Source organism: Oncorhynchus mykiss, chromosome 1 (genome assembly GCF_013265735.2).
Source record: "Oncorhynchus mykiss isolate Arlee chromosome 1, USDA_OmykA_1.1, whole genome shotgun sequence".
In the NCBI taxonomy this organism is placed as follows: Eukaryota; Metazoa; Chordata; class Actinopteri; order Salmoniformes; family Salmonidae; genus Oncorhynchus; species Oncorhynchus mykiss.
In genome coordinates, this window is record NC_048565.1 from 60,464,202 (window position 1) to 60,487,157 (window position 22,956).

A 22,956-nucleotide genomic window follows, 5' to 3' on the forward strand; every position below is an offset into this window, starting at 1 on the left:
AAAACTCTACTAAATAGTGATTTGAGGTTGGTGGGTTGATATTTGAGAGGAGAGTGTGTAAGTGAGTTGTAATGATTTAGGAGGCAAGAGAAGAGAGGGGTCATTGAGAGTGTGGTTTAGGACTGAGGGAGGGGAGGGAAGGGAAGGGGGAGGCTAGGGGAAGGGGGGTTGAGGTCATTTGAGGGTGGATGAGAAAGGAGGGAGCAGACAAAGACAGGAAATGGAAAAGGGAGAAGGGGGAGGTGAGGAGGGGAGGAGAGGCGAGAGGGAGTACATCCCCCCAGACTCCCTTCTAGGACCTCCCCCTCCCTCTCTCTCTAACAGAATGGAGAGAGAAAACAAGAGAAAACCAGAGATCACTACTGAGACTCACAGAAAAATATGTATTCCCTCTCCCTTTTCCCCCTTTTCTTTTGCCTCTGTACCTCTATCTCTATCTCTCGCTCTCTCTCTCTCCCTCTTTCTCTCTCTGGGCAGGCAGGGGGCACAGCGTGCGATCAGCACCCTGGTGACAGAGCCATCGTACCACCCATCAATCAGCCCTCCGCCATGAGTGTGTGTGTATATGTGTTTGTGTAGCTTCTTCCAGAAGGTTTCCAGTCACCATATGCTTGCGTGACAGCAGCAATGATGACTTCATCATATGAGACAGGGCTGAGGGGTGTGTGTGTGTGTGTGTGTGTGTGTGTGTGTGTGTGTGTGTGTGTGGGTGGGTGGGTGGGGGGGGCTTACATCTCATGGGCCCTCAAATGCTCTTAAACATTTCAAATATACACTGAGTATTCAAAACATTAAAACACCTGCTCTTTCCATGACATAGACTGACCAGGTGAATCCAGGTGAAAGCTATGATCCCTTAGTGATGTCACTTGTTAAATCCACTTCAAACAGTGTATATGAAGGGGAGGAGACAGGTTAAAGAAGGATTTTTAAGCATTGAGATAATTGAGACATAGATTGTGTATGTGTGCCGTTCAGAGGGTGAATGGGCAAGACAAAGAATTTAAGTGCCTTTAAACGGGGTATGGTAGTAGGTGCCAGGTGCACCGGTTTGTGTCAAGAACTGCAAAGCTGCTGGGTTTTTCACGCTCATCAGTTTCCCGTGTTTATCAAGAATGGTCCCACTATCAAAGGACATCCAGCCAACTTGACACAACATTGAAGTCAACATGGGCCAGCATCACTGTGGAACACTTTCGACACCTTGTAGAGTCCATGCCCTGACAAATTGAGTCTGTTCTGAGGGCAAAAAGGGGAGGGGTTTGGTATACTAAGTGCAGTTTGACATACAGTATTGTTAATGACACATAACCAAACCATCAACCATCATGTTTTTAAAAATAACCTTATGATTTTGCATTTTCAGACAAGTGTGAAAGATAGAAATATGATGACCTTTAGGGTAAACACATAAAAACAGGCCTCATCGTCTCGCCCTTGGGTTGTTCACAGTTGATTTCCTCTTACTCACATGCCCCAAGTGTTGTTGGTCGAGCATGTGCTAATGGGGTGACTCAGTAACAGTAATAGAACAACACAGAGACTCATGGGCACCATTATGGGCACAGAAATGGAGAAGCAGCACAATTATGCCCATAGGGAGTGGGGGGGTGTGGCTGTGGTTGTGGGCACCAGCCAACCTGACAGCCAGGTATTGACTGCTCCTTTCTACCCTTCTAGTTTTTGCTGAACAGTATACAAGCAGTTGGTTTAAGGGAGTGAACATGATTTATAATAAGGGTTATATTGAGAAAATCAGACCCCTGAAATGCAAATAGATGGCCCTCCCTTCAGCAAAACGTATTTTACCTAAACCGTCCCTGAGAGCTTGAAAAAAAAGTGACCCTCCCCTATAACCAAAATAATAATGAAAACAAAGTGAATAGAAGAGAACATGTCTACTGTTTACCCTCGCTTCTTGGACAGACCAGAGTTTTAGATATGCAGTTTTAGAATAAGTTATTTGTTCAGTAAGCATTACGTGTCAACGTGGGCTACGGGCCAGAAGGTTGTGGGTTTGCAAACCGTGTGGACAAGAGTAGGGGTGGAAAGATCTCTTTTATATTAAAAGCATTGTGCCTTTTAAAATATGTTCATGCAATTCAACCTTTTTTTTTTTTTTTTTACATATCACCAGAAACTTAATACCACACAAATTACTGAAATTACAAGCTGAGAATGGACAGAGAGATAGGCCTATGTGTTTATCTTGTCACGTTTCTCCAATGCCAAATCAGTGTGTCTTGTTTGCAACGAAACTGTCCCTGTTTGCAAATAATTAATAAATCTGAGCCATCATTAGGCAACTGAGCATGGTACTTAAAAAAAAGTTAGGCCTATCTTTCCACACCAGACAGACACAGAAAAATGTAAGCTATTAAATAACTTAAGGATCCCACCCCTTTTTATCCATTTTAGCCTAAAATGACATACCCATATCTAACTGCCTGTTGCTTCAGGGAAGCAAGGATATGCATATATTACAAATCAAATTTGAAAGGTGCGAAAGGTGCTTCAACAAAGTACTGAGTAAAATATCTGAATACTTTAGTTTTTTATTTTATAATTTTGCAAAAAATTCTAAAACTGATTTTGCTTCGTCATTATGGGGTATTGTGTGTAGATTGATGAGGGGGGAAAACATTTTAATACATTTTAGAATATGTCTTTAACGTAACAAAATGTGGAAAAAGTAATGGAGTCTGAATACTTTCCTAATGCACTGTATTTCATTGTTTCATTGTTTAATTTCTTTGAGGCTGATTTTGCTTGGGAAGTAATCTAAGTCTGTCACTATCAATTGGTTAAGCTATTCACATTCTGTACAATAGAAGATGTTTAAACAAAGACAGCTTTTAGGGAAACACTTCTCTCGTTGGGTTAAGCCACGGAAGAAGAGTAGCTAGCAGTTAACAAAAAAAATACAAAAGAACGGTTGTTTTTTTCTTTGTATTATCTTTTACCAGATCTATTGTGTTATATTCTCCTACATTCCTTTCACATTTCCACAAATGTCAAAGTGTTTACTTTCAAATGGTACCAATAATATGCAGGCAGTTAGATTTGGGTATGTCATTTTAGGCGAAAATAGAAAAAAGGGGGAGGATCCTTAAGAGGTTTTAAGTCTTACCACAGATTCTCAATTCAATTGAGGTCAATTGAGGTCCGGGCTTTGACTAGGACATTCCAAGACATTTAAGTGTTTCCCCTTAAACCAGCGGTATGCTTAGGGTCATTGTCCTGCTGGAATATGAACCTCTGTCCCAGTCTCAAATCTCTGGAAGACTGAAACAGGTTTCCCTCAAGAATTTCCCTGTATTTAGCGCCATCCATCACCAGTTTCCCAGTCCCTGTCAATGAAACATCCCAGCGTGATGCTGCCACCAACATGCTTCACTGTGTGGATGGTGTTCTCGGGGTGATGAAAGGTGTTGGGTTTGTGCCAGACATAGCGTTATCCTTGATGGCCAAAAGCTCAATTTTAGTCGAACCTGACCAGAGTAACTTCTTCCATATGTTTGGGGAATCTCTCAGAATTGGTCTTGTGGACAGATACTCATATTTTTTACAACCCAACCCTGATCTGTACTTCTCCACAACTTTCTCCCTGACCTGTTGGAGAGCTCCTTGGTCTTCATGGTGCCACTTGCTTGGTGGTGGTGCCCCTTGCTTAGTGGTGTTACAGACTTCGTTTCAGAACAGGTGTATATATACTGAGATCATGTGACAGATCATGTGACACTTAGATTGCACACAGATGGACTTTATTTAACTAATTATGTGACTTCTGAAGGTAATTGGTTGCACCATATCTTAATTCGAGGCTTCATAGCAAAGGGGGTGAATACATATTCATGCACCACTTTTCCATTTTTTTTTCCTCAAATTTTTTGAAACAAGATCTTTTTTTAATTTCACTTCACCAATTTGGACTGTTTTGTGTATGTCCATTACATGAAATGTAAATAAAAATCTATTTCAATTACAGGTTGTAATGCAACAAAATAGGAAAAAAGCCAATGGGGATGAATACTTTTGCAAGGCACTGCAGGTAGGGGTAAAGAGACCATGAATAGATAATAAACAGTGAGTAGTAGCAGTGTAAAAACAAAGGGGGGTCAATGTAAATAGTCCGGGTGGTCATTTGAGAAATTGTTCAATAGCCTTAAGGCTTGGGGATAGAAGCTTTTAAGGAGCCTTTTGGACATAGACTTTGCACTCCGGTACTGATTGCCGTGCGATAGCAGAGAGAATAGTCTATTTCTTGAACTGCATTGTTGGTTAAGGGCTTGTAAGTAGGCTTTCCTCTGACACCGCTTAATAAATAGGTCCTGGATGAAAGGAAGCTTGGCACAAGTGATGTACTGGGCCATACACACTACCCTCTGTAGCGCCTTACGATCAGATACCGAGCAGTTGCCATACCAGGCAGGGGTGCATTTTCAGGCCTGTTCAGACCACTTTTTCCTGTAGTCCACAATCAACTCCTTTGTCTTGTTCATATTGAGGGAGAGGTTGTTTTCCTAGCACCACATTGCCAGGTCTCTGACCTCCTCCCTATAGGCTATCTCATCGTTGTCTGTGATCAGGCCTACCACTGTTGTGTTGTCAGCAAACCTAATGACGGTGTTGGAGTCATGGTTGGCCATGCAGCTGTCGGTGAACAGGGAGTACAGGAGTGGCCTAAGCACGCACCCCTGAGGGGCCCCCGTGTTAAGTATCAGCATGGCAGATGTGTTGCTTCCTACCCTTACCACCTGAGGGTGGCCAGTCAGGAAGTCCAAGATCCAGTTGCAGAGAGAGATGTTCAGTCCCAGGCTCCTTAGCTTAGTGATGAGCTTTGTGGGCACTATGGTGTTGAACACTGAGCTGTAGTCAAAGAACAGCATTCTCACATACGTGTTCCTTTAGTCCAGGTGGGAAAGGGCAGTGTGGATTGCGATTGAGATTGCGTCATCTGTGGATCTGTTGCGAATTGGAGTGGGTCTAGAGTTTCTGGTATGATGGTGTTGATGAGCAGCCTTTAAAATAACTTCAGTGCTTTGGGGCGGTAATCATTTAGGCACATTACCTTCGCTTTCTTGGGCACAGGGACTATGGTGGTCTGTATGAAACATGTAGGTATTATAGACTCGGTCAGGGAGAGTTTCAAAATGTCAGTGAAGACTGGTCTGCACATGCTTTGTTGGTCTGCTTTGTTGGTCTGCGCATGCTTTGAGTACACTTCCTGGTAATCCGTCTGGCCCGCGGCTTTGTGAATGTTGACCTGTTTAAAGGTCTTGCTCACCTTGGCTAAAGAGAGCGTGATCAAACAGCTGGTGCTCTCATGCATGTTTCAGTGTTGCTTGCCTCGAAGCGAGCATAAAAGGCATTTAGCTCATCTGGTAGACTCGCGTCACGGGGCAGCTTGCGGCTGGGTTTCCCTTTGTAGTCTGTAATAGTTTGCAAGCCCTGCCACATCCGACAAGCGTCAGAGCCGGTGTAGTATAATTCAATCTTAGTCCTGTATTGACGCTTTGCCTGTTTGATGGTTCGTCTGAGGGCATAGCAGGATTTCTTATAAGCGTCCGGATTAGTGTCCCGCTCCTTGAAAGCGGCAGCTTTAGCCTTTAGCTTGGTGCGGATGTTGCCTGTAATCCATGGCTTCTGGTTGGGATACGTACGTGCGGTCGCTGAGGGGACGACGCCATCGGTGCAGTTATTGACGAAGCCGGTGACTGAGGTGGTAAACTCCTCAATGCCATTGGATAAATCCTGAAGCATATTCCAGTCTGTGCTAGCAAAACAGTCCTGTAGCGTAGCATCTGACCACTTCCGTATTGAGTCTTCTTGGATATGATGCTACAAGCTTAGCACACCTGTATTTGGGGAGTTTCTCTCATTTTTCAGGTCTCTCCAGAGATGTTTGATTGTGTTCAAGTCCAGGCTCTGGCTGGGCCAGTCAAGGACACTCAGAGACTTGACCCGAAGCCACTCCTACATTGTCTTGGCTGTGTGCTTAGGGTCATTGTCCTGTTGGAAGGTGAAGCTCCACCCCAGTCTGATGTCCTGAGCACACTGGAGCAGGATTTCATCAGGTTTCTCTCTGTACTTTGCGCCGTTCATCTTTCCATCGATCCTAACTAGTCTCCCTGCCACTGAAATATATCCCCACAGCATGATGCTGCCACCACCATGCTTCACCTTAGGGATGGTATTGGCCAGGTGATGAGCGGTGCCAGGTTTACTCCAGATGTGACGCTTGGCATACAGGCCAAAGAGTTCAATCTTGGTTTCATCAGATCAGAGAATCTTGTTTCTCATGGTCTGAGAGTCCTTTATGTGCCTTTTAGCTAACTCCAAGTGGGCTGTCATGTGCCTTTTACTGAGGAGTGGCATCTGTCTGGCCACTCTACCATAAAGGCCTGATTGGTGGAGTGCTGTAGAGATGGCTGTCCTTCTGGAAGGTTCTCCCATCTCCACATAGGAACTTTGGAGCTCTGTCATAGAGACCATTGGGTTCTTAGTCACCTCCCTGAACAAGGCCCTTCTCCCCCAATTGCTCAGTTTGGCTGGGCGGCCAGCTCTAGGAAAAGTCTTGGTGGTTCCAAACTTCTTCCATTTAAGAATTATGGAGGCCACTGTGTTCTTTGGCACTTTCAATGCTGCAGACATTTTTGGGTACTTTTCCCCAGATCTGTGCCTCCACACAATTGTTTTTTTTAATTTTATTTAACCTTTATTTAACCAGGTAGGCTAGTTGAGAACAAGTTCTCATTTACAACTGCGACCTGGCCAAGATAAAGCATAGCAGTGTGAACAGACAACAACACAGAGTTACACATGGAGTAAACAATAAACAAGTCAATAACACAGTAGAAAAAAGAAAAAAAAGAGTCTATATGCATTGTGTGCAAAAGGCATGAGGAGGTAGGCAAATAATTACAATTTAGCAGATTAACACTGGAGTGATAAATGATCAGATGGTCATGTGCAGGTAGAGATACTGGTGTGCAAAAGAGCAGAAAAGTAAATAAATAAAAACAGTATGGGGATGAGGTACAGTGCCTTGCGAAGGTATTCGGCCCCCTTGAACTTTGCGACCTTTTGCCACATTTCAGGCTTCAAACATAAATATATAAAACTGTATTTTTGTGTGAAGAATCAACAACAAGTGGGACACAATCATGAAGTGGAACGACATTTATTGGATATTTCAAACTTTTTTAACAAATCAAAAACTGAAAAATTGGGCGTGCAAAATTATTCAGCCCCTTTACTTTCAGTGCAGCAAACTCTCTCCAGAAGTTCAGTGAGGATCTCTGAATGATCCAATGTTGACCTAAATGACTAATGATGATAAATACAATCCACCTGTGTGTAATCAAGTCTCCGTATAAATGCACCTGCACTGTGATAGTCTCAGAGGACCGTTAAAAGCGCAGAGAGCATCATGAAGAACAAGGAACACACCAGGCAGGTCCGAGATACTGTTGTGAAGAAGTTTAAAGCCGGATTTGGATACAAAAAGATTTCCCAAGCTTTAAACATCCCAAGGAGCAATGTGCAAGCGATAATATTGAAATGGAAGGAGTATCAGACCACTGCAAATCTACCAAGACCTGGCCGTCCCTCTAAACTTTCAGCTTATACAAGGAGAAGACTGATCGGAGATGCAGCCAAGAGGCCCATGATCACTCTGGATGAACTGCAGAGATCTACAGCTGAGGTGGGAGACTCTGTCCATAGGACAACAATCAGTCGTATATTGCACAAATCTGGCCTTTATGGAAGAGTGGCAAGAAGAAAGCCATTTCTTAAAGATATCCATAAAAAGTGTTGTTTAAAGTTTGCCACAAGCCACCTGGGAGACACACCAAACATGTGGAAGAAAGTGCTCTGGTCAGATGAAACCAAAATGCAACTTTTTGGCAACAATGCAAAACGTTATGTTTGGCGTAAAAACAACACAGCTGAACACACCATCCCCACTGTCAAACATGGTGGTGGCAACATCATGGTTTGGGCCTGCTTTTCTTCAGCAGGGACAGGGAAGATGGTTCAAATTGATGGGAAGATGGATGGAGCCAAATACAGGACCATTCTGGAAGAACCTGATGGAGTCTGCAAAAGACCTGAGACTGGGACGGAGATTTGTCTTCCAACAAGACAATGATCCAAAACATAAAGCAAAATCTACAATGGAATGGTTAAAAAATAAACATATCCAGGTGTTTGACTTTGCCATTCTAAGTCCAGACCTGAATCCAATCGAGAATCTGTGGAAAGAACTGAAAACTGCTGTTCACAAATGCTCTCCATCCAACCTCACTGAGCTCGAGCTGTTTTGCAAGGAGGAATGGGAAAAGATTTCAGTCTCTCGATGTGCAAAACTGATAGAGACATACCCCAAGCGACTTACAGCTGTAATCGCAGCAAAAGGTGGCGCTACAAAGTATTAACTTAAGGGGGCTGAATAATTTTGCACGCCCAATTTTTCAGTTTTTGATTTGTTAAAAAAGTTTGAAATATCCAATAAATGTCGTTCCACTTCACGATTGTGTCCCACTTGTTGTTGATTCTTCACAAAAAAATACAGTTTTATATCTTTATGTTTGAAGCCTGAAATGTGGCAAAAGGTCGCAAAGTTCAAGGGGGCCGAATACTTTCGCAAGGCACTGTAGGTCAATTGGGTGGGCTATTTACCGATGGACTATGTACAGCTGCAGCGATCGGTTAGCTGCTCAGATAGCAGATGTTTAAAGTTGGTGAGGGAGATAAAAGTCTCCAACAATCATGTATTGGAGCTCTACGGACAATTCCTTTGACCTCATGGCTTGGTTTATGCTCTGGCAGGCACTCTCAACTGTGGGGACTTATAAGGTTGGTAATCTTTTCCAAATCATGTACAATCAATTGCATTTACAACAGGTGGACTCAAGGATGATCAATGGAAACAGGATGCACCGGAGCTCAATTTCAAGTCTCATAGCAAAGGGTCTGAATACTTATGTAAATAAGGTATTTCTGTTTTTTTGTTTTTTTAATAAATGTGTAAACATACAGTATATGGGTTATTGTGTCTGTTGAATCATGTTTCAGCACCACATTCTAAATGACTTGAATCTGGCTTATTGAGAGTTTAATAACTCTGATAAATACATAATAGGCAAGAAACCTATTGTTTTTAATCAAATCAAATATAGTAATAGCAAGCTATCAAAGTTGACCTCTGGTCCTCCTCCTAATCTTCACGCTCTCATTCTCAAACTGAACAGAATTTAGGCTATAGGCTAGTCCACGTGCAAGATTTTTGGACTAGGCTTAATCAACAACAAACAATGTCAGAAGAAACCTTTGACTCTCCTCCTCCTACACAGCACAGCCATTGGTTAAGCAGCACACAAAAACATTTTTTTTGATCAGCAAGAGCAGAGCAGGCTGGGACTCAGGGTTGGAATATCCCCTGCAGTGTGTAATGCAGTTTAGTTTAATTTACACCATCCCAGCAGCTATCTTAAAAATATAACCTTTGTGCTTCTCCGAGCATGCACTTTGTAGCCTATAGCCTATAGGTTATGGATAATGATTGAGACTACATTAAATAGCCTATAAGCGCACATGATATTGCGCGCCAAGTGGAGAATCAGAAATGGGGGACAGCATCAGCCACACATCGATATCTAGCCTAATAAGGTATTAATTCTTAAGCACTGAGAAATATGGAAATATTGACCCTCCACTGGATTATATTTAACAAATACTAAACCCTCCCTTTGACTGAAATTTAAAAAGCATGACCCTCCCTCTTCTTCTGTAAATTTTGATCCATCCCTAAGCAGACTGACTAATGACAGACGAAGAAATTGAGAAATAAAATACACTCACCAAACCAACTTCTAAATCCTATGTCACAGTAAACAAAGACACATAATAAACTTTCTCTCCTTGCTACAGCTTGCAAACAAATTGTGTCTTTAAGAGTGGTGTTGCAGTGGTGAATCGATCTAACCGCGAGTCAAGAAAATCTCAAGCCCTCCTCAGACTTCTGAGTGACAGCAACAAGACAGTTGATCACCTGGAGGTGTCTGTGGGTCGGGGACAGCGGTATAATTATGTGCTGGGCTGGAGGGCAGTTTGTCCCAGCTTCCAGCCCAGAGTAGATCTTTCTCTGCCCCCTGAGGTGCTCTCAAATTTGGGGTGGCTACGGAGGATGCTGGGGTGAAGGGTTTAGACAGGGCATACTTCTCTCTTCCGTAGTGACTGTGTTCATACACACACTCACGTGCACACAAGCAAACTCGACGCACACACACCCTGTCTTTCTCCTGCGTTTTTTTTCCCCCAAGTCTAATTAAACCATGTTCCTAGGCTCTACATCTCTCCTCCTCTATTCTTTCCTTTCCTCTCTCTAACTCTTCTCTCTTCTCTCTCTGATTACTGTCTAAGGTTGTTAGCGGTGACTGATTGATCACAGCAACAAACGACTTTGGCCCTAATTCGTTCAAGGACACTGATCTGCTAAACCAATCTACCAATCCAGCAGCATTGGCAGAGCGCTACAGAGTGTGCAGGTTAGTAGGCTGGAACTAATGCCCTAACTTCCTGTAGCACTCCAGGACCACGCAGGATTGAAGAATACACTGGAATACTGCAGTAGGTAAAGGGGTAACTTACCTTCCTACTTCCTTTATAACAGGAGCAGGACAGAGCAGGAAAGTTTCCTCTACACCAGCAGGCCTCTCATCTAAAGAAACATTATATTCTGTTAATTGAAGAGGTTTAACATCATATTAAAGCTAGAATCCTGAGTTGCTGCATTCATTTTTGGACTTGTAAATTAATGATACGTACCCATTGATTCACTATTTTTGATTGTTTTTACCCCAATTTCGTGATATCCAATTGGTAGTTACAGTCTTGTCCCATCACTGCAACTCCCGTACGGACTCGGGAGAGGCAACAGTCAAGAGCCATGCGTCCTCCGAAACACAACCCTGCCAAGCCGCACTGCTTCTTGACACACTGCTCGCTTAACCCCAGAAGCCAGCTGCACCAATGTGCCGGAGGAAACACCGTACAACTGGCGACCAAAGTCAGCGTGTACGCGGCCAGCCCACCACAAGGAGTAGCTAGAGCACAATGGGACAAGAACATCCCAGCTGGCCAAACCCTCCCCTAACCCGGACGACGCTGGGCCAATTGTGTGCCGCCTCATGGGTCTCCCGGTCAAGGCCGGCTGCGACACAGCCCGGGATCAGACCCGGGTCTGTAGTGACACCTTAGACTGCTGCGCCAGTCGGTAGGCCCATACCCATTGATTCTTAAATAATATAAATTATAAATGCCTCATGAGCTTAGTTCAACTTTTGGAACCCATCAGAACCCAAACTATAAGCTTGTTTTACTCCAATGTTTGCATTAACAAACACTGTATAGCCTGAAAACATGGTTTAAACTATAATTGGATGGTCAGTCCATGGCTTTGTCTATGAATTTGAGAGTGGTTACATTTCTCCAGGGCCATCCCTCAGCTTTTTACCAAAACAGAGGAGCAGTGACCACTTGTTTCAACTGTGTACTGTAGCTTTCATGTTGCAAATAAACACAGAAAACATGTGTGTGTGAGCATTTGTGTGTGTGAGACAGATTCATCAGACATGTTCTTAGTATATAATTATAGACAAAATGATGTCCCCATTTCTTACATAAACATCTATGTTTGTGTGTCTCACCCTGAGTGTGTGTGTCGTTGAGTTTGAAGCTACAGAGGACCTGGTCGGTGTTTCTGGCGTGGAGAAAACCGTTCCCTCGAACTACCACCTGAAACGACTCTGAGAGAAAGAAACAGAAACGGTAAGAACCATTTATCTCCAACCATTCAACATTATTTGAATGCATTATACTTTTCTAGCAAAGTAGTCTCGTGAAAATTTGTTTTAAAAATATGACCGTGAGGATGGCAGCAGCACTTCTCTGCCACTTCTCTGCCTTTGTCTCATGTGGCCCTGTTTTACATTAGAAAGTGTTCACAGCCTGAGGCCGTGTGTGTGTGTGTGTGTGTGTGTGTGTGTGTGTGTGTGTGTGTGTGTGTGTGTGTGTGTGTGTGTGTGTGTGTGTGTGTGTGTGTGCGTGTGGGGCTCTTTGCCTGCTCTCTTATGTGCTCCATGCTTAACCTTTCAGGAAGACTCAACTCAAGCTGGAGAAAAACAACCAGCATATGCTTCACTGGTGCTAACGTTGTGTGTGTGCTGATGTGCGTGTGTGTACAGGCATATGCTCCACTGGTGCTAATGCTAAAAGTGCTGCTGTTCACAAATCTCTGCCTGCACAGCCGGGAGGGTTTTGAGTGACTGTATGTGTGTGTGGACAGGAATATGTGTGTGTGTGACTCTGACCTTTCGGTACCCCCAGGCACCACTAAAGCGCATTGATGGAAGCTAACCAGCATATGCTGGAATGTGAGTGTGTGTGTCTATGTGTGTACAGCATTTGTTGTAGAGAAGGGGGGGGGGGGGGGGGGGGGGGGGGGGGGGGGGGGGGGGGGGGGGGGGGGGCGGGACGCTCGCTTAGAAAGCGGTCTGCAGGGTTACCAGTGGAAACAGAGTAGCTCTGACCTTACCTATGACATCAACGGTGTGTCTGTGTGTGTATTCCTCCATGCACGTTTGTGTGTGATCTTTGCTGTGCACTGAGGCATATTCTAGCCTCATCCCTTCTTAATAGAAATGTACCTTCGCCACACCTTTAACATTTAAAGCTACAGAAAGTGTACAATTCACTGGATAAAAACATCATGGTGTGTGTGTTCCCCACAAGGGAAAAAACAGTGTTTCAAAAAGGTCAAGGCAACTAAGGTAAAACATTGTCACTTTCACTGAAATGCCACCAATACACCATAATTAGTTATGTTGCTGTATTGAAGTGAATGTCATGTTCAGCACTAATGTAAAAATGAAGTCCTTCATGTTCTTCATGTTGTGATATTTAGTGCCACATTTGAAGATGTTCTGCTCTTTCTCTCACTGTTGGTCACATTTGCGTTTGCCTGTGACGCTGAGAGCTGTATTCATTGGCTGTATCTAGTGCATGTGTGTGTGTGTGTGTGTGTGTGTGTGTGTGTGTGTGTGTGTGTGTGTGTGTGTGTGTGTGTGCGCGCGTGCTGTTTAAGTTTCAAGTTTTAATGTCACATGGACAAGTAAAGTGAAATGCCTTTCTTGCAAGCTCAAAACCCAACAATGCAGTTATAAATATCAATGTAGTACTAAAAACAATCGCTAACTCAATATATCCCCAAGCAAACGAGAGCGTGAGCGGTCAGTTATATACGACAGCGGACCAATCTGTGGGTAAAGCGACGCTGCTTCCCTTAGAGGAAAAGACGAAGAACAACTTGGAGATACAAATTAGAGCAATGAACAGATAAAGTATATCCAGGAAATAAGCTGGACGTGGGTGGTGTACTGGGAGGGGTGGTGGAGAGGGATGGATTTGGTTTGGGAGGGAGAAAAGGAAGGACTTCATTACATTACAATGTCATTTTATTTTAAAAATGTGTGACGTGCAAACCCGCTGTAAAATTTCTGGCTCTCACAGACCTGTGACTTCTTCTTTAAGAGGCTCCTCTGTCCTCCACTCGTTACCTGTATTAATGGCACCTGTTTGAACTTGTTATCAGTATAAAAGACATCTGTCCACAACCTCAAACAGTCACACTCCAAACTCCACTATGGCCAAGACCAAAGAGCTGTCAAAGGACACCAGAAACAAAATTGTAGACCTGCACCAGGCTGGGAAGACTGAATCTGCAATAGGTAAGCAGCTTGGTTTGAAGAAATCAACTGTGGGAGCAATTATTAGGAAATGGAAGACATACAAGACCACTGATAATCTCCCTCGATCTGGGGCTCCATGCAAGATCTCACCTGTGGGGTCAAAATGATCACAAGAACGGTGAGCAAAAATCCCAGAACCACACGGGGGGACCTAGTGAATGACCTGCAGAGAGCTGGGACCAAAGTAACAAAGCCTACCATCAGTAACACACTACGCCGCCAGGGACTCAAATCCTGCAGTGCCAGACATGTCCCCCTGCTTAAGCCAGTACATGTCCAGGCCCGTCTGAAGTTTGCTAGAAAGCATTTGGATGATCCAGAAGAAGATTGGGAGAATGTCATATGGTCAGATGAAACCAAAATAGAACTTTTGATAAAAACTCAACTCGTCGTGTTTGGAGGACAAAGAATGCTGAGTTGCATCCAAAGAACATCATACCTACTGTGAAGCATGGGGGTGGAAACATCATGCTTTGGGGCTGTTTGTCTGCAAAGGGACCAGGACGACTGATCCGTGTAAAGGAAAGAATGAATGGGGCCATGTATCGTGAGATTTTGAGTGAAAACCTCCTTCCATCAGCAAGGGCATTGAAGATGAAACGTGGCTAGGTCTTTCAGCATGACAATGATCCCAAACACACCCGGGCAACGAAGGAGTAGCTTCGTAAGAAGCATTTCAAGGTCCTGGAGTGGCCTAGCCAGTCTCCAGATCTCAACCCCATAGAAAATCTTTGGAGGGAGATGAAAGTCCGTGTTGCCCAGTAACAGCCCCAAAACATCACTGCTCTAGAGGAGATCTGCATGGAGGAATGGGCCAAAATACCAGCAACAGTGTGTGAAAACCTTGTGAAGACTTACAGAAAACATTTGACCTCTGTCATTGCCAACAAAGGGTATATAACAAAGTATTGAGATAAACTTTTGTTATTGACCAAATACTTATTTTCCACCATAATTTGCAAATAAATTCATTAAAAATCCTACAATGTGATTTTCAGGATTTTTTGTTCCTCAATTTGTCTGTCATAGTTGAAGTGTACCTATGATGAAAATTATAGGCCTCTCTCATCCTTTTAAGTGGGAGAACTTGCACAATTGGTGGCTGACTAAATACTTTTTTGCCCCACTGTATAGTTAAATGCTTTAAAGAGGAACAATGGGTAAATATTGAAGATTCGCCTGCTCATTCCCAGAATCGTTTTGTGTCTATTTTTGGAGGATAAACCTAAGAATATTAACAAGAAAGGGAGAAATTGTAAAGTATTCTACAAGAACCAATGAAACTTCCTAGAAACACAACACTATGGATTATTCCTTGGATTGTTTTTCTGAATGGTGTTGAACACTGAGCTGTAGTCAATGAACAGCATTCTCACGTACAGTTGAAGTCAGAAGTTTACATACACTTGTTGGAGTCATTAAAACTTGTTTTTCAACTACTCCACAAATTTCTTGTTAACAAACTATATTTGGCAAGTCGTTTAGGACATCTACTTTGTGCATGACACAAGTAATTTTTCCAACAATTGTTTACAGACAGATTATTTCACTTATAATTCACTGTATCACAATTTCAGTGGGTCAGAAGTTTACGTACACTAAATTTACTGTGCCTTTAAACAGCTTAGAAAATTCAGGAAAATTATGTCATGGCCTTAGAAGCTTCTGATAGGCTAATTGACATCATTTGAGTCAATTGGAGGTGTACCTGTGCATGTATTTCAAGGCCTACCTTCAAACTCAGTGCCTCTTTGCTTGACATTATGGGAAATTCAAAAGAAATCAGCCAAGACCTCATAAAAAAATGGTAGACCTCCACAAGTCTGGTTCATCCTTGGGAGAAATTTCCAAACGCCTGAAGGTACCACGTTCATCTCTACAAACAATAGTACGCAAGTATAAACACCATGGGAGAACGCAGCTGTCATACCGCGCAGGAAGTAGACGCATTCTGTCTCCTAGAGATGAACATACTTTGGGGCGAAAAGTGCAAATCAATCCCAGAACAACAGAAAAGGACCTTGTGAAGATGCTGGAGGAAACAGGTACAAAAGTATCTATATCCACAGTAAAACAAGTCCTATATCGACATAACCTGAAAGGCCACTCAGCAAAGAAGAAGCCACTGCTCAAAAACCGCAACAAAAAAGCCAGACTACAGTTTGCAACTGCACATGGGGACAAAGATCACACTTTTTGGAGAAATGTCCTCTGGTCTGTTTGGCCATAATGACCATTGTTATGTTTGGAGGAAAAAGGGGGAGGCTTGCAAGCCAAAGAACACCATCCCAACCATGAGGCACGGGGATGGCAGCATCATGTTGTGGGGGTGCTTTGCTGCAGGAAGGACTGGTGCACTTCACAAAATAGATGATGAAATAGGAAAATTAGGAAAATTATACGGATATATTGAAGCAACATCTCAAGACATCAGTCAGGAAGTTAAAGCTTGGTCGCAAATGGGTCTTCCAAAGGGACAATGACCACAAGCATACTTCCAAAGTTGTGGCAAAATGGCTTAAGGACAACAAAGTCAAGGTATTGGAGGTCCTGACCTCAATCCTATAGAAAATGTGTGGGCAGAACTGAAAAAAGTGTGTGCGAGCAAGGAGGCCTGTCTTAGTTACACCAGCTCTGTCAGGAGGAATGGGCCAAAATTCACCCAACTTATTGTGGGAAGCTTGTGGAAGGCTACCTGAAACGTTTCACCCAAGTTAAACAATTTAAAGGCAATGCTACCAAATACTAACTGAGTGTATGTCAACTTCTGACCCACTGTGAATGTGATGAAAGAAAAAAAATCTGAAATAAATACTATTATTCTGACATTTCACATTCTTAAAATAAAGTGGTGATCCTAACTTTCACTAGGATTAAATGTCAGGCATTGTGAAAAACTGAGTTAAAATGTATTTGGCTAAGGTGTATGTCAACTTCCGACTTCAACTGTAGGTCTTCCTCTTATCTAGGTGGGTGAGGGCAGTGTGGAGTGCAATTGAGATGGCGTCGTCTGTGGATCTGTTCGGGCGGTATGCAAACTGGAATGGGTCTAGGGGGTCTGGGATGATGGAGTTGATGTGTGCCATAACCAGCTTTTCATAGCTTTTCAAAGAGGTTAAAAATGACTGTGAATATGCCTGGTAGCTTTAAAAAATCTATATGTTATGACTCTGCGGAGGTCATAGCGGGACTTCTTGTACTTGTTGTCCTCAGCTGTAGCCTTAGGGTTGTCTGTGACAGCCCTGTGTGCGGTAGCGCTGTCCTTTGGTTTAGCACCAACCTCTGTTAACCAGGGCTTTTGATTGGTGAAGCAGCTGTGGGGACAACGTCTCCGATTCATTTCTAATGAAGCCGGTGGCAGAGGTGGCTAGCTCGTCGATGTTATCGGTGGAGGCTCTGAACTTATTCCAATCAGCGCTAGCAAAGCAGTCCAGCAGCATAATCTCTGATTCTCAACGGAGCGAGTCACATGTACTTCCCGTTTGACATTCTGCGAGTAAACAGGAAGCAGGAGTACGGAGTCATGATCTGATTTGCTGACTGGGGGACGAGGGAGAGCCTTGTATTCTTGCTTGTGTGTAGAGTTATAGAGGTCTAGGACTTTTTCGGCCCTAGTGGCAAAGGAGACGTATTGATGGAAGTTGGGCATGACGTGACTTAATGATGCAGAATTAAAATAGCCAGCAACAAGGAAAGTAGCCTCTGGGTGCAAGTTTTCCTGATTGTTTATATCCTCATAGTTTGTTAAGTGCTATCTTGTTATTTTTCTTTTCCTGAGGTGGAATGTCGCAGTAACAGCTGAAAAGACATTTGACAATCAGGTATCTTGTCCGAAAGCCATGTTTCAGAAAAGCAGAGACTATTGCAGTTACAAGAGTCCCATTGGTAGCAAATCGGCGATCGGAAGTCATCCATGTTATTATCAGGTGACTGTACATTGACCAATAGAATGGAGGGAAGCAGAGGCTAGTTTTCCCTTCGCCTACATCTAGCAAGTGCTCCCCCTCTCTTGCCTCTATAACGCCAGTGTTTCCTCTTGGATAACCCAAAAATTGGGTCGGAATTACAAAAAAGCCAAGTACAGATGAGTCAAAGCCGGAATTTAGGTAATTAACTGCCGATCTGATGTTCAAAAGTTATTGTCAGTTATAAGAAACGATAGCGGATACATTTCATGAAAATAATGTAACAATAAACGCCAAAAGAATCACAAAATAGCAAAGTTGGGTCAGAGCGCGCAAAACGGTGGCCATTCAGTATGACACCATCTTATAAGAGTGTCAGGGGCTTGTGACTTGTCACTAGTGCTCTTGTCGCCTTGCGTGGCCAAAACTGTGTGTGTTGATAGGCCAGGGCTGTGTGTGTGTTTGCATGTGCGTGTCTGTGTTTGTAGGGGGATTTGGCATGTCCGATTGTGGCCACTTCAATCACGTTAGTGCGACGGGACAGTAATGGGGACGAGGGGTTGGGGGTACAGGGAAATGCGGACAGAAGGGGGAGGGAAGGGGGAGGCGGGGTGAGAGGTCAGATGTTAATGAAAGCAGCAATCTCTGCTGTCAGGTTAGATAGCAGGACCACCTCTCACTGGCCTGTGTGTGTGTGTGTGTGTGTGTGTGTGTGTGTGTGTGTGTGTGTGTGTGTGTGTGTGTGTGTGTGTGTGTGCCTGATCAGTGCTGTCAGGTTAGATAGCGTGGCTGGCGTTCACTGTCCAATCTGATGGCCTGTTTGCAGGCAGTGCGGTCTGGTCACTTTATATCAGTGTGAGGGACGTGTGTGTGTATGCTGGTTAAAAGAGCGTCTGGTTGTGCTTGTGTGTGGACTGGAAGAACGTCTATGTGTGTTTGTGTGTTAGTATGTATGTGTGTTTGCTGCCATCATTGTGCGCTGGGCTCATGGCAGGAGGAGAGATCCATATAGACAGTTAAACCTTATCTAAATCCTGAAGCGACTGTAGCACTAACTTACATTTCCTGTGCAATTTTGTTATCTCATCTCATAACCTTTTTTGGTTAGGCTTCATGGTGAAAAACAGCCCCAGTCCTTCTCTACCCTCATCTTATCATTCATAACAGCATCCGGACTAGGGCATTTTCTGTCCTGGAAAAATACTTTCATATTGCCTCAGTATGTTCCCATGTTTATCAGCACCTTCGTTAAGAATGACTCTGTCACACCGTAATATGAAAACGTATTTTCAATTAATACCAGAGTATATCTTAATTGAAAATGCATTAAAACTTTTACACATTTATATTGTATTTTTTTAAATTAATGTTTTATTTATTTAACTAGGCAAGTCAGTTAAGAACAAATTCTTATTTTCAATGACGGCTTACACTGGCCAAACCCTAACCTGGACGACGCTGGGACAATTGTGCGCCGCCCTATGGGACTCCCAATCACGGCCGGTTGTGATACAGCCTGGAATCGAACCAGGGTCTGTAGTGACGCCTCTATCATTGAGTTGCAGTGCCTTAGACAGCTGTGTCATCTCAGATTAATGGACAGTGCTTGAAACAGTCCTGGATTATTGCAAAGTTTTAAAAAGATTTAGTCCAGAGTTTCATCTAACGTCATCTTTGTATTAAAGACATCACATTTACATTTGCTGCTCTTGATTGACAACTTAACCTCTAAATCTACTTATTATGTCTCTTAGTTCACTGACCATTACTGTTCTCATTATTCAAATAGTAAATTAGGCTGTTTGGGACATTTGGGGACAGGCTGACCAGGCAAGGACGTGCTGTTCCTGATCCTGATTAGCATATTATTATACAGACAAGTCTTTATGAAGGGTCTGTCTCTCTCTCACTCTCTCCCACTCCCAGTCTCTGTATCTTCCATCTCTCTCTTCCTCTCACTCTCTCCCCCTCTCTCCCTCCCTGCCTCGCTCTTTCCCTCTTTTCCTCTCTTCCTCTTGCACTTGGCCGTCTCTGTCTTCTCTTTTTGTATCTCTAACCCCCCCGCCCCCATTCTCTCATATTCCATAATGAACATTGATCATGTCTGGTGAACACTAATCCCTTCCGCTGGTTGCTGTAGAGACAGAACAGTAGGAGCACTCTGGTAAGTGAGTCCTAATAAGGTCATGTCAGCCCTCATCCATCCTGCTGGCTACACACACCAGACCACTCTCTCTCACTCACTCACTCACTCACACACACACACACACACACACACATTTTCTTTCAGAGTGGCTACTTAAGGTATCAGATGTGGAAAACTAGGCCAGAGAGGCAGCCAGGCTTAAAGAAGCACAGCTAATTTCCTGACGCACACACACACACACACACACACACACACACACACACACACACACACACACACACACTAATTTCTCAGGACAATACGCTCTCTGTCACTTCCTTGGTCATCATGGTTGGTCGGCCATGCGCTCACCTCACACACCGCATTATGATAATATATTCTGATGACCACCACTCAGCTGGACCAGTGGGCCAGAACACATTCACTGTCAGGTGTCAGTTTTTGACAAATACCATAATCGGAAATGGCGAAATTCCATATGTTTGATCCAAATAACTACAACTCCATCAGAGAGTATTCCCACCTCTTGACTTTTTCCACATGTTGTTGTGTTACAGCTTGAATTTCAAATGGATTCAATTGAGATTTTGTGTCACAATACCCCATACAGTCAGGGTGGAATAATGATTTTTAGAACTTTGTACAAATGAATAGGAAATTAAAAACTGAAATGTCTTGTGTCAAAAAGTATTCAACCCCTTTTTCATGGTGCGACTAAAAATGTGCTTATCAAGCCACATAATAAGTTGCATGGACTCACTCTGTGTGCAATAATAGTGTTTAACCTGGTTTTTGAATGACTACCACATCTCTGTACCCCGACACATACAATTATCTGCAAGGTCCCTCAGTTGAGCAGTGAATTTAAAAACACAGATTCAACCACAAAAGGTAGGTTTTCCAATGCCTCGCAAAGAAGGCCACCTATTGGTAGATGGGTTTCAAAAAAGAAGACAATGAATATCCCTTTGAGCATGGTGAAGTTATTCATTACACTTTGGGTGGTGTGTCACCCGGTCACTACAAAAATACAGGCGTCCTTCCAAACTCAGTTCCCGGAGAGGAAGTTAACCGCTCAGGGATTTCACCACGAGGCCAATGGTGGTGACTTTAAAACAGTTACAGAGTTTAATGGCTGTTATAGGAGAAAACTGAGGATGGATCAACAACATTGTAGTTACTCCACCATACTAACCTAAATGACAGAGTGAAATGGAGGTAGCATGTACAGAATCTTGTTTGCAATAAGGCACTCAATTAAAACTGCAAAAAATGTGCCAAAGAAATAAACTTTATGTCCTGAATACAAAGCGTTATGTTTGGGGCAAATCCAACACAACACATCACTGAGTACCACTCTTCATATTTTCAAGCATGGTGGTGGCTGCATCAAGTTATGGGTATGCTTGTCATCGGCAAGGCCTGGGAGTTTTTTTTAGGATAAAAAGAAACATAATAGAGCTCAGCACAGGCAAAATCCTAGAGGAAAACCTGGTTCAGTCTGCTTCACAACAGACACTGGGAGACAAATTCACCTTTCAGCAGGACAATAACTTAAAACACAAGGCCAAATATATCCTGGAGTTCCTTACCAAGCTGACAGTGAATGTTCCTTAGTGGCCTAGTTTTGAATTAAATTGGCTTGAAAATCAATGGCAAGACTTGAAAATGGCTGTCTAGCGATGATCAACAACCAACCTGACAGAGCTTGAAGAAATTTAAAAAGAATCATGTGCAAATATTGTACAATGTGGTTATGAAAAGCTCTTAGAAACTTACCCACGAAGACTCACAGCTGTAATTGCTGCCAAAGATGATTCTAACATCTATTGACTCACAGGTGTGAAATCTAAATTAGATATTTCTGAATACATTTTTTAAGAAATGTGTTTTTTTTTAATAATAAATTGAATCAATTCTGAATTAAGGCTGCAACACGACAAAATATGGAATAAGTCAAGGGGTATGAATACTTTCTGAAGTCACTGTATTTATTTGAATCCACGAGTTGGCTTAATCTGGTCTTTAAAGTTTTTCCTAAGAGACTCGGTAGCAGAACTAATATTTTCAGCCCAGTTTGACAGCAAAAGATCCATTGTGCATAGCTCATGGGGCAATTCAAACGCATCTATAATGCATTATGAAGAGGGTATTCATAAGAAGTGTAACCCAACTTTGGTACGACCAGCTCTTACCTCCTGCACACACACTGGACGGTTCAGCAGCTAGAATCTCAATGCAGGACTTCTTAATGATCTGAGAGATGAAAACACAGAAGACATTTTGTTGTTGTGGGCAAGACATACTGTATATCTGGGACTCTATCTACTGAGAAAATACATGGTAAAATAGTTATTCGACAACTATAACCTGATAGATACACTTATTTCTATGGACCACTGAACCATTAATATGGTGTTGAATTCCTTGAAGTACCAAAAACTATCCTTTGATTCTGGCATAAATACCATACGTACCGAGTTGATGATGCCCCTGAGGGCTTGGAAACCCCCCCAGACAGGGAACACATGCTCCAGGGTGTCTGCTATGGTAGCCAGCTATAGGACACACACACACACACACACACACACACACACACACACACACACACACACACACACACACAGAGAGGAGATAAACTTGTTGCATTGCAGATGATCACAGAATGGACTATTGAGTGTGTATTTATGAGTGTCAGTTACCTGCGTCTCATTAAACTCTTTGACGCCCACACAGTAAACTATGGCTCCAAGCGACCGTGCCCTCTGCGCCTGCATGGAGAAAACACACACCGTTTTGACAATCTGTTAATGGCAACTTTGATTTTATAGTAGGACGCTACTGACCTCTCGTTATGAAGTGTCAAACTGTGTGTGCATGTTGCTCCAAACGTCAAAATATTTTGACGTGTTTGGAATGAAATATAAAAATTTTAAGTTAAAAAAAAACACAACCCTCAGAGCTGGAGCTCATGGATTATGCACAGCCAGTACCCCCGTCCACAACGCCTTAGCAAAACCCAAGCCTATTTGATGGTAATTGTACTTCGTTTCCCTTGTATTGTATTTAGTGGATATAGGTCCTGCATGAG

The 22,956-nt window shown here is 43.1% G+C and overlaps 1 protein-coding gene across 1 annotated transcript in view; it reads right to left on the bottom strand.

The window, feature by feature from the left end:
* LOC110526097 (anthrax toxin receptor 1) overlaps nt 1-22,956 on the bottom strand; it is a 65,117-nt gene that overhangs the window by 34,018 nt on the left and 8,143 nt on the right. The window contains exons 7-11 of the mRNA XM_021606720.2: nt 22,568-22,636; nt 22,343-22,423; nt 22,061-22,121; nt 11,715-11,813; nt 10,657-10,726 (exon numbers count right to left, since the gene is read on the bottom strand). Of these exons, the coding sequence (XP_021462395.2) occupies nt 10,657-10,726; nt 11,715-11,813; nt 22,061-22,121; nt 22,343-22,423; nt 22,568-22,636 (380 nt within the window). The remainder of the gene's footprint in view (nt 1-10,656; nt 10,727-11,714; nt 11,814-22,060; nt 22,122-22,342; nt 22,424-22,567; nt 22,637-22,956) is intronic.